The 12,186-nt window shown below is 40.7% G+C and overlaps 1 protein-coding gene across 5 annotated transcripts in view; it reads left to right on the top strand.

Moving 5' to 3' along the window:
• Nucleotides 1-12,186, top strand: part of scpep1 (serine carboxypeptidase 1) — a 53,938-nt gene that overhangs the window by 8,363 nt on the left and 33,389 nt on the right. For all 5 annotated transcript variants that reach the window (XM_033644988.2, XM_078161390.1, XM_078161389.1 and 2 more), the window contains exons 4-5: nucleotides 6,544-6,699; nucleotides 7,627-7,701. In XM_033644988.2, coding sequence (XP_033500879.1) covers nucleotides 6,544-6,699; nucleotides 7,627-7,701 — 231 coding nt within the window. The remainder of the gene's footprint in view (nucleotides 1-6,543; nucleotides 6,700-7,626; nucleotides 7,702-12,186) is intronic.

The following is a 12,186-nucleotide window of genomic DNA, read 5'->3' as shown; positions in this document are numbered from 1 at the left end:
CTGTGTTTTTGTTGGATCAGCCCTTTAGTGATCAGAGAACACTTTGGAGCACTGCAGAACTAAAATCTGTTGTGCATTTGTGACTAGTCTGGGGCCGTTTAGTGGCCGTTTTGGTAAGCAACTGGAACCAGGGCGAGAGAGACAGGATCTGGAATTCGATGGATGCGCCTTTCCATCAAAATAAAAGCACCAAGCTAATAAAAATGCGGTGAAACTTTTTATTTTAAAGAATATAATTTACTAGAAAAGCCCCAAGCCAGTTACAATGTGTAAATTACGTGGTTGTTTATTAGCAAATATCAACTATTGCTTTCATAAATATATATTTACTAAAGTGTAATGCAATTCACATACAAATGGAAACTTTCTCATAGGCTTAGAATGATTTCTCTATATATACACAGGCTGGAGGCTGCCCTCTTGCATCGCCATATTTGAATACAGTGGCCGAAAGGGATATACACGCTTCGCCTTTCGCGTTTACCTAGAACTTGCCGTCACTGGAGACGGTTAAGGTGAAGATCAATCTGCGGCGCTTCTGCGTGAACCTCCTTTGTACTTTTATGATTCTGTCGCACTTTAAATGGAGGACCACACATATGTTTTGCCCCATAAGAGAGAAACCACACCAAAGAAAAAGATCAGATAAGCGAGGACGGGACAAAACGCGAGTGAATATCGGCGTTGCTTATTCCAGTTGGAAAGAACTCCTGAAGAAGGATTTCACAAGGGATGCGGAGGTTGCCTGCTTTCTGCTAGACAGGTAATTCAATCTGATATTTTAAAATCATTTTGGCTTCATGTTTGCAACTACTTTTCCCTCTCGTCTAAGTTCGAGTGACGGCTACGTTTACATGCTAACGTTATCCTAGCCTTGGCTAACGTTATCCCAGAGCTACAGCTAAATGGTTAGCCTAGCCTACAGCCTAATCTGTTGATTCCTCTTGCGCTGCTGTGAAGGCTGCCACCCTCTCCTCCTCCTCTTTCCTCTGTGTAGCCGAGACACTAACGTTACTTCCTCGCCTGGCCGTTCCTGCACCGCCTCTACCCCCTTACCCCCTTCCTCTCCCTGGTCCTCCTCCTCTCCCTCTCCCTCCTCTCCCTGTGTCCTGTGGAAGAACACTCTGGAAACACATATATTATAATCGTACCAACCTATATTTGCTGCACTGTACTGTGACTATCACATAAAACGTGTTATTTTAGCATTACTGTGCTAATGTTTGCTTGTATTACCAAAACAATTAGAAATAAAACACTCCTAACATACCTCACAGATAACCTATATCTCACTGGTAAGCTATAACATATTGTAACATGGTTTAGATTCCTAAATAAATATTCACCTCGTCACTAGATACTCCTGAAAAACTCGAAAAACTTGTGGATGATGCCATCTCTGCTGTCAGAACAAGGCTTTTTGTCCTACAAGGCCACGGTCACTTGAACGAGTGAGCGCGAGTGAGCGCTGCACTCTAGAATTTGACCGCTGATGTCATTGTTACTCACCATTTTTACACACTGAGGCTTTAAGTTAACCTTTTTCTTTTACTGTATTTAATTGTATTACAAGTTATTGTCTATTTCAGTTGTCTGTTTTATTTAATAGGCACTTGATCCTAGTTTTGTTCATTATACCTGTAGTTTGTAAATGCATTTTTTCGATAAAGTCTGGGGCCGTGGGGGCGGAAGAGAGACGAAAACTGCGTGATGCTCGCCATGTAGCATGCTCTATCAACCAAGTTTCTTGAAGAACCTCTTCTACATCAGACTGTTGTACGTCCATGTTTAAATGATTAAAATGTATCGATCATGGCGACAGTCTTCACTCTTCTTTCTTTTCCAATTCAGCTTTCCAACGTGGAGAAACGGGAGACGGAAATCGATGGTGCGCCAGAATTTAAAGTTTTACTTTGGTGAACACTTTTACTTTGTTGAATTTGGTGAATTCCGGATCCGCTCTCTAGACCGGAACCAGAATCCAGACAAAATTCAGAGTGAATGGAAACCAGGCTCTTTGCCGTACGTGAAGAGCCTGGTGACACTAGGCTAATTTGTGACAGTGAGTCATTTCCTGCATTGTGTGTGTGAGTTGACGTGCTGACGTATTGCGGTAAGCGAGTTGTGTCATTTCCGGTGTTTCTGTGACAGCGTCTCTGTGCTGCTCTAGTGAATTCTACTAGCCTGCTTTCTGCTTTCTCACTTCAGTTGCTTTAACATCTTAACCCACACTAGTTCTGTTTAAGCACTTATAGCTCTCCTCCTTTTTACGACTTCCCTGCTAATCTCTTAGCTGTTGTTTGCACGTTACTAGCCTTGGTAGCTACATTAGCTTTACAGTTAGCGATGGCTTCTCCCTCTGCTCTTTCTTGCTTGGTGTGCCAAATGTTTAGCTATGCCTCTGCCTCCTTTAGCGACAGTGGTAATTGTAACAAGTGTAGCTTATTTGCTGCGTTGGAGGCGAGGCTTAGTGAATTAGAAGCGCGGCTCCGCACCATGGAAAACCATTCAGTAGCTGCGGTAATTAGCCAGCCCCCTGTAGCCGGTATGGAGCCACATAGCATAGCCTTCAGCGGTCCTCCGGTAACACCCGTTCAGCCGGGAGGTTGGGTAACTGTTCGCCAGAGGCACAGCTCCAAGCCGAAGCCCATGGCTCACCACCAGCCTGTTCATGTTTCCAGCTGCTTTTCCCCACTCAGCGACACACCCGCTGAGGATAAAACTCTGGTTATTGGCAGCTCTATTCTGAGGAACATGAAGTTAGCAACACCAGCGGCCATAGTCAAATGTATCCCTGGGGCCAGAGCGGGCGACATTGAATCAAATTTAATACTGCTGGCTAAAGCTAAACGTAGATTCAGTAAGATTGTTATTCACGTCTGCGGCAATGACACCCAGTTACGCCAATCGGAGGTCACTAAAATTAATATTGCCTCGGTGTGTGAATATGCAAAAACAATGTTGGACTCCATAGTTTTCTCTGGACCCCTCCCAAATCTGACCACTGATGACATGTTTAGCCGCATGTCATCATTTAATCGCTGGCTGTCCAGGTGGTGGCCAGGTTTTGTTAATAATTGGCAAACTTTCTGGGGAAAATCTGGTCTTATTAGGAGATACGGCATTCATCCCACTTTGGATGGAGCTGCTCTCACTTCTAGGAACCTGGCAAATTTTATTAGTAATTCAAATCGCTGACAACCCAGAGTTGGGATCAGGACTCAGAGTCGCAGTCCTATATGCTTCTCTGAGCTTCTAGTGCAATTACCCACCCATAGTTTTCATAGTTTTATACAAACAGTGTCTGTCCCCTGACCACCTAAATGATCTAAATCTAAAATTAAACAAAGAGGAGTTGTGCATAACAACTTCATAAAAATTAAAACCTCTTCTGTGACAGAAAGACAGAACAGGAGAATTAAATGCGGACTGTTAAATATCAGGTCTCTATCGTCTAAAGCAGTGTTAATAAATGAATTAATTTCAGATAATCATATTGATTTACTCAGTCTCACCGAAACCTGGCTGTGTCCAGATGAATATGTTAGTCTAAATGAATCCACTCCTCCCAGTCATAATAATACCCACATTCCTCGAGGCAGCGGCCGAGGAGGGGGAGTTGCAGCCATTTTTAACTCTAGTTTGTGAATCAACCCTAAACCTGAACTAGATTATAATTCATTTGAAAGCCTCGTTCTTAGTCTTTTACATCCGACCTGGAAAACCTCGCAGTCACTTTTATTTGTTATAGTGTACCGTGCTCCTGGCCCGTATTCTGAATTTGTTTCTGAATTCTCAGAGTTTTTATTCAGTTTAGTTCTTAAATCAGATAAAGTTATTATTGTAGGCGATTTTAACATTCATGTCGACGTTGATAATGACTCCCTGGCTACCGCGTTTATCTCATTATTAGACTCCATTGGCTTCAGTCAGGGTGTACATGAACCCACTCACTGTTTTAACCATACCCTCGATCTAGTTCTGACGTATGGAATTGAAATTGATAACCTAACAGTCTTTCCACAGAATCCCTCACTATCGGATCATTATTTGATTACTTTTGATTTCTTTTTACTCGATTACACGCCACTCAGCAACAGTTACTATACTAGATGTTTATCAGATAGTGCTGTCGCAAAATTTAAGGAAATGATTACTCCGTCGTTAAATTCAATACCATGTCCTTCAGTAACAGAGGTTTCCCGTGCCGACTTTAACCTCTCCCGAATTGATCATCTTGTCGATAGCACCATAGGCTCACTGCGAACAACACTCGACTCTGTAGCTCTTCTTAAAAAGAAGTTAACAAAGCAAAGAAGGTTCGCTCCTTGGTATAACTCTCAAACCCGTAAGTTAAAACAAATATCGCGAAAATTTGAAAGGAATTGGCGATTAACCAAACTGGAAGAATCTCGTTTAATCTGGGCAGACAGTCTCAAAACGTATAAGAGGGGCCTCCGCAATGCCAGAGCAAACTATTACTCAGCATTAATAGAAGAAAACAAGAATAACCCCAGGTTTCTATTCAGCACTGTAGCAGGCTGACTGAGTCAGAGCTCTTTTGAGCCTTGTATTCCTTTAGCCCTTAGCAGTAATGATTTTATGAGCTTTTTTAATGACAAAATTCTAACTATTAGAGGCAAAATTCATGACCTCCTGTCCTCAGATAGTACCCATCTAACCTCAAACACAGTTGTAAGACCTAATATATTATTTAGATTGCCTCTCCCCGATTTCTCTTCAAGAATTGACCGCAGTGATTTCTTCATCTAAATCATCAACGTGTCTCTTAGACCCCATCCCAACTAGGCTACTTAAGGAGTTTAGTTAACACTCATATATTAGATATGATCAATATATCCTTATTAACAGGCTATGTACCACAGTCTTTTAAGGTAGCTGTAATTAAACCTCTCCTAAAAAAGCCCACCCTGGATCCAGAGGTGTTAGCCAACTATAGACCAATATCTAATCTTCCCTTTCTTTCAAAGATCCTTGAGAAAGTAGTCGCAGACCAGCTGTGTGATTTTCTCCATGATAATAATTTATTTGAGGAATTTCAGTCAGGATTTAGAGTGCATCATAGCACTGAGACAGCACTAGTTAAAATTACAAATGACCTTCTAATTGCTTCAGACAAAGGACTCGTCTCTGTACTTGTTTTATTAGATCTTAGTGCGGCGTTTGACACAATTGACCATCAAATTCTGCTACAGAGACTGGAACACTGAATTGGCCTAAGAGGTTCTGCACTAAGCTGGTTTAAATCTTATTTATCTGATCATTTTCAGTTTGTTCACGTTCATAATGAGTCATCCTTACGTACCAAAGTTTATTTTGGAGTTCCGCAAGGTTCTGTGCTCGAACCAATCCTATTTACTCTATATATGCTTCCTTTAGGTAACATTATTAGAAATCACTCTGTAAATTTCCATTGTTATGCGGATGATACACAGTTGTATTTATCTATGAAGCCAGAAGAAAGTAATCAGTTAACTAAACTTCATAATTGCCTTAAAGACATAAAAACCTGGATGAGCACCAATTTCCTGATGTTAAATTCAGACAAAACTGAAGTTATTGTTCTTGGCCCCAAACAACTCAGAGACTCTTTATCTGATGACATAGTTTCTCTAGATGGCATTGCTCTGGCCTCTAGCACTACCGTAAGAAACCTCGGAGTAATATTTGATCAAGATTTGTCTTTTAATTCTCATTTAAAACAAACCTCACGGACTGCATTTTTTCATCTGCGTAATATTGCGAAAATTAGGCCTATCCTGACCCGAAAAGATGCAGAAAAATTGGTCCACGCTTTTGTTTCCTCAAGGTTGGATTACTGTAACTCTCTATTATCAGGTAGCTCTAGTAAGTCCTTAAAAACTCTCCAGCTAATTCAGAATGCAGCAGCACGTGTACTAACAGGAACTTAGAAACGTGATCATATTTCTACTGTTATTATACACATGTGATTATTGTCACACATGTATACTATCAGATATTAATATATTATTATTAATTATAATATTATTACTTTCATTAATGTTGTTGTAAGCTACTGTCACTACCGTCTGTCTTGTATCTCTCTCTGTCTCTGTCTCTCTCTCTCTGTCTCATTGTGTCATACGGATTACTGTTAATTTATTATGTTGATCTGTTCTGTACGACATCTATTGCACGTCTGTCTGTCCTCCTCAGTTGCTCTTCCTGAGGTTTCTACCGTTTTTTTTTCCCCGTTAAAGGGTTTTTTTGGGGGAGTTTTTCCTTATCCGCTGTGAGGGTCCAAAGGACAGAGGGATGTCGTATGCTGTAAAGCCCTGTGAGGCAAATTGTGATTTGTGATATTGGGCTTTATAAATAAAATTGATTGATTGATTGATTGATTGATTGATTGAAGTTCTTTAATGCATATTTACCACAGACTACTCTGATTGTAACTTTGAGGATAGTATTGTGTAAGTCTATTCAAATTCAGGAAATCCAACATTGTGTGTGTGTGCGTGCGTGCGTGCGTGCGTGCGTGTGTGTGTCTGTGTTTTTCAGGTGCAGGCAGCCAGTATATTGTTTGTAGACAACCCTGTGGGCACTGGCTTCAGCTACACTGACAGGCCAGACGGCTATGCTACCAATGTGTCCATGGTTGCCTCAGACATGCTGGTGCTGCTCCAACACTTCTTTACAGAAAGGGCAGAGTTCCAGGTACATCAGTCCAGCACTACATTCTGTTTCCCAACATTTTATATGGCTCAGCATCGGGGATAGCAGTATCCGGACTCTTTATGTTTTTGGGTTGTCCATCCAACCATACATCATGTCCGTCGGCCCATCCCATTCTTGTGAAATCACAAGAACGCCTTGAGGGCATTTCCTCATATTTGGCACAAATGTCCCCCTGCACTCAACAATAAACTGATAAGATTTTGGTGGTCAAAGGTCAGGGTCATTGTGACCTTGTCTGTCTCAGTCTTGTGTACGCAATATCTCAATAACCTCTTGAGGGAAATTCTTCATATTTGGCACAAAGTTCACCTGGATTCAACAATCAACTGATTAGAACTTGGTGGTCAAAGGTCAGGGTCACTGTGACCATTCACTCATCTCATTCAAGTGAATTTGATATCTCCAGAACACCCTGAGGGAATTTCTCCAAATTTGATACAAATTTCCATTTGGACTGAAAAATGAACTGATTAGAATTTGGTCGTCAAAGATCAAGGTCACTGTGACCTCACAAAATATGTTTTTGGCAATAACTCAAAAATTCTTACGCTAATTATGATAAAACTTCACACAAATGTGCAAGGATGCCAGTGCCAATGTGCTCTTTCTAGCCAGCTTCTTCTATGAGCAGTATATGTAGAACATGTTTGATAGGCAGCTATTGTGAATTTGCACTTGTTGTAATATTTGCTTATACTGGCCAACCCAGAGCAACCTTGCTCGGCTGCCTAATGTTTGCCAGCTAGATTTAAGTTTTTTAAATGTTATAGTTTATTTTTCATCAGTACAAACTCCAGAGCAGTAACAACCAACATAAGCTGTGAACTCTGTGTGTATTAATCACTGTAATAATGAGCAGTCTTTGATTTTTATTCTTTTTCAATAAGTTGATTTTCTTTTGTGCAGAGCATCCCCTTCTACATCTTTTCTGAGTCTTACGGAGGGAAGATGGCAGCTGCTATCTCATTGGAACTCACCAGGGTGAGAGCAGAATGTTACTTCTCTTTTCAACATCCTCTTCAGCTCCATGTGAGCGGAAAGTCCCCATGTCAAACAACTGTCATGTGATGGATAAAACACATGACACAAAGAACAATGTAATGGCATTCTTGTAAGACAGAAAATTGATGTGGAATAGTTTATGTGTCCTTAAAGAAGACTGAACTTCTGTAGTATAATAACAGCAAGTACAATTAGATATAGCGTATCCTGGTAAGACCATCCTGTTTACACGTGGTCAATGTTCTGTTTCGCTCTCTGTATCAGTCTGGACTTGGTGAAGGTCCAAACACTTTCCAGAAATTAAAATCCAATCAGGGATCCGCACAGTAGTTGACAATGGAAGCAGCCAGTCAGGGACTGCGGTATAGTTGATGATGTAAAAGGCAGGCCGCAGCTTGCAGAACAGTAATGATGGCTCGGGAAGCAACAAGCGCTAACTCTAACATTAGCAGAGTAAACACTGTAATACGTTAAGTTGTTGCAGAAACAGAGTCAATAACAACAATTAAACAAGAACAACAGTATGCACTTACTGAGTTTCTCAGAGGAAAAGATGTTTTCACCGTTCTTCCGACTGGCAGAAGCATGATTTATTAACTGGCTCTACTGGTGACGAAGGTGTTTTGTTACACTGACTGGCTGAAGGAGTTTGTCTATCAAGGCAAGTGTTACACTTCTAAGAATGACACGGTGGCCGATTCTTCGTGTAGCATATTAACCTTTTTTTATTCCTGTAGGAACAGTAACAAGCACAATATCAGTCCTTTGGCGTCTGTGTTTCTCTGCACGACTACGACGATCTGACGTCTCACTCTACTAGTGACAGGCGCATTTCAAGCTTACATTGCATTCAAGTTACAGTTAGGTAGTCACGTCACCAACACCTTTTTAACTACAAATATTTACATTCAGTGAACTTATTTTAATCTCTATTTATTATCACATTAACTGTTTCACTTTTTAACCTTTAAACTTATTACTGTCTTTAAATCATCTGTATTTATTATTCTCTCTAACTCAATGGTCACCAAAAATATGAATGAACTTCAATACTGAAATCATGGCATTCATGTAAACTCTTATTTTGTAACACAACAGGACAATTTGTAGTAAAACATCTTTTGTGCTCTTGTTCTGTAACTGGAAATTATGTACTGTCTTCCTGGCCTGCAATTAGTCAGAGCCGCAGTGAAAGCGGGCTTTTACTGTTAGCATCTGTGTTAATAGCCTCCACTCGTTCATGCACAATAAAGGGTTTTACACATTTTCACACCACACATTAGCAAGGGCTAACTTCAAACCAACCTCACTAATCGTATTTAATTCACTGTTGTACATTTCTCCCTTTTTTAAAGACAGTTTCATCACCCATTTCCAATATCATTAGCATTGCCTGCCATATTGGCTTACTTGACACGGATCCGGTGGGGTAGCGGAAGTTAACAGGCCGCCATTACTCGGTGCGCTCATCTCCATTCAAAGTTACGTTACAACATACTACACATCAAAGTCACAGTCTAAGGCTTTAACACTTGTCATATCACTTTCATGTGTTGTTCTGTTTATGATTTCTGATTATCTTACCTATAGGAACAGTAACAAGTCCTTTGGCGTCTGTGTTTCTCTGCACTACTACCAAAGAGCATGGATACCAAGAGGCGAAGCTCAATAGAACGCCCCATAGCAACAGACTCGCCCATGGTTTCGTCCTACCGCCGCCATTTTGGACCGTAGCAGACCTGCTTGCATACAAAAACACACAGACAAACTGAAGTATATCGCTATTAATTATGCTTACAATGCTACTCACCTCACAGCTGCTTTTTCACGTTTTTGTAAAGCAAAATAGACTTTAAAAAAAAAAAAAACTAAGAAAAACGGTCTAGATGGCATCTTTACATATTACATTCACTTATGAGAACGTTAACTTAATTACTCCTTCAAAATCACCCCATAAACCAATCTACCAAAAAAAAAACCAAAACAAAAAAAAAACAAAACATCAATATTTTAACTAGAAACACATTAATGGCGATGTCACATAGTCAGGAATAAAGATTTATTTACAGTTTGTGCAGTAAGGGGACAGTAATAATAATAATAATAATAATAATAATAATAATAATAATAATAATAATATATAGACTATTTTAATATGATATATTTTAATGCTAAAGCAGTAATCAGTTCTGATATAAATGGTCCAAGAGGCCATATATACACACACATATATATGTGTGTGTGTGTGTGTGTGTATATGTATTACCTTCCCTCCAAAACTGGCATATTAAATTGATATTAAAACACTTCAAAACTTACACCTCAGGAGTTCTTACCTGTCGGGATCCTTCGGGAAACGGTGGAAGGCCAGGTGCGGGGTGTTCCACTGGTAGTTGTTGCAGTTAATTGCACTACACTGTTTTCTTTTACTTTTTTTCTCCTCTCTCCTTGACATCTTGCATGTTGTCTGGGCGCAACAGTCCAAGCTCAACAGTCCAAAATGTGGCAGCGCCCCTAGTGGCTGTTGGCAAAAATTCAACTGAGCTTCGCCTCTTGGGCTGTGTTCGGAAAGTCTTTTTTACTTAGGAAGGTTCCTAGCTGAGTGAAATGACCCGGAAGTATTTTAGCGGCCGCCATGATAAGACATATGATAAGAGCTGTTCGAATTGTCTAAACACTAAGGAAAGGAGGTTCAGTGCTTCCTTTCAGATCTCCTTTAGCATAGGATACATCGGACCTTCCTAAGCGATATAAGGAGATAATTCCATCCCACAAGTCATTGCGGCGGCAATATTTACGCACCATTCACAAACTCAAATGATTAGGAAAGAAAAAGATCAACATGACCAAGAAAGGAAGGAGATCACCATCTAAGTTACCGTTGTTTATGAAGCATTATACATCTCATGCCATAACTTGTTCATATATATTTTTTCAACTTTCAACATTATGTTAAACTTAGATGCGAACTATGAACGTTTCGCTACTATTGGTGTACCCTCCGTCCACAGCTTTGTTTAACTTGTTTTATAACAGGATAAACAAAAATGCAAATATACAATGCATCATTTTAATTTTCCGATTTTCGTGTGAATGAGAAAAAACGGAAATCCACGTGCTTTTCCCATTTTCGTCTTCAAATGGCTAATTGATATAGAAATTAAACCAAAACCGGAAACCTACTTGTTTTTTGCCTTTATTGTTATATCTGCGTACAATGCGTGCCAGTTAGTTTTGTGTCCGACTTCATCCCGACTTGCTCTGACGTATTACAAAAGTGGACGGCGATAAAGCCGCGAGAGTGAGGCGGCTGCAGTTTTTAGAGCCAGGCGCTGCAGTTGCTCTCCACCGACTGCACCGCCTGGCTCTCACCTGATCTAACAGCTGATTGGTTTAGACGTCGACTCAACAAGATGATGTTTTAGATAAACTACTCATTTTTGTTGAATTCTAGAGATTAAGATTGTATTTGTCCGATCTGAAGGTTTATTCTGTGAACAGAAAACATGTTGTGTGACTGATGGTGAAAACAAACTGATATATGGGTCTGATCACTTTTTTAATGAACTGACATCATTCCAGACAGGATGTAAGTGTGTCTGTGACTTCTTGTACGGACTGAAGGCTGCTGGAAACTGTTGGGAAACTGTCCGACTTCACCGCAGCTTTTTGTCACCGCCCCCCCGCTGCGGCCGCCTGCTCTCATCTACTTTTCAGGCGAGGCGCAATTCATCTCGAACGAGCCTATTTTCTCAGCTCCGCGGTTCTCTTTTCCTAAATCCTTATGAATTATCCTACTCATCTTTCCTTGACCTCGTGACGTTTCCCACAGAGGTCAAGGAATAGTGATTAGGAATAGACGATAGGAGGGACTTTCCGACCACAGCCTTGGTATCAATGCTCTTTGCTACTACTATGATGATCTGACGTCTCACTCTACTAGTGACACAATAGGTTCGTTCGAGATGAGCCAGGCCTGCGCAGATTCGATCACCGGCGATCGGTGCACAATGCATGCCGGTTAGTTTTGTGTCCGACTTCATCCCGTCATCCCGACTTGCTCTGACGTATTACAAAAGTGGACGGCGATAAAGCCGCGAGAGCGAGGTGGCCGCAGTTTTTAGAGCCAGGCGCTGCAGTTGCTCTCCACCGACTGCACCGCCTGGCTCTCAACTGATCTAACAGCTCATTGGCTCAGATGCCGACTCAACAAGATGACGTTTTACATAAACTACTCATTTTTGTTGTATTTTAGAGATTAAGATTGTATTTGTCTGACCTGAAGGTTTATTCTGTGAACAGAAAACATGTTGTGTGACTGATGGTGAAAACAAACTGATATATGGGCCTGATCACTTTTTTAATGAATTGACATCATTCCAGACAGGATGTTAGTGTGTCTGTGACTTCCTGTACTGACTGAAGGCTGCTGGAAACTGTCGGGAAACTGTCCGACTTCACTGC

This window comes from Epinephelus lanceolatus, chromosome 18, assembly GCF_041903045.1.
Source record: "Epinephelus lanceolatus isolate andai-2023 chromosome 18, ASM4190304v1, whole genome shotgun sequence".
NCBI lineage: Eukaryota > Metazoa > Chordata > Actinopteri > Perciformes > Serranidae > Epinephelus > Epinephelus lanceolatus.
Note: the sequence above shows the minus strand (reverse complement) of the source record. Positions and strands in the feature narration are given on the sequence as shown.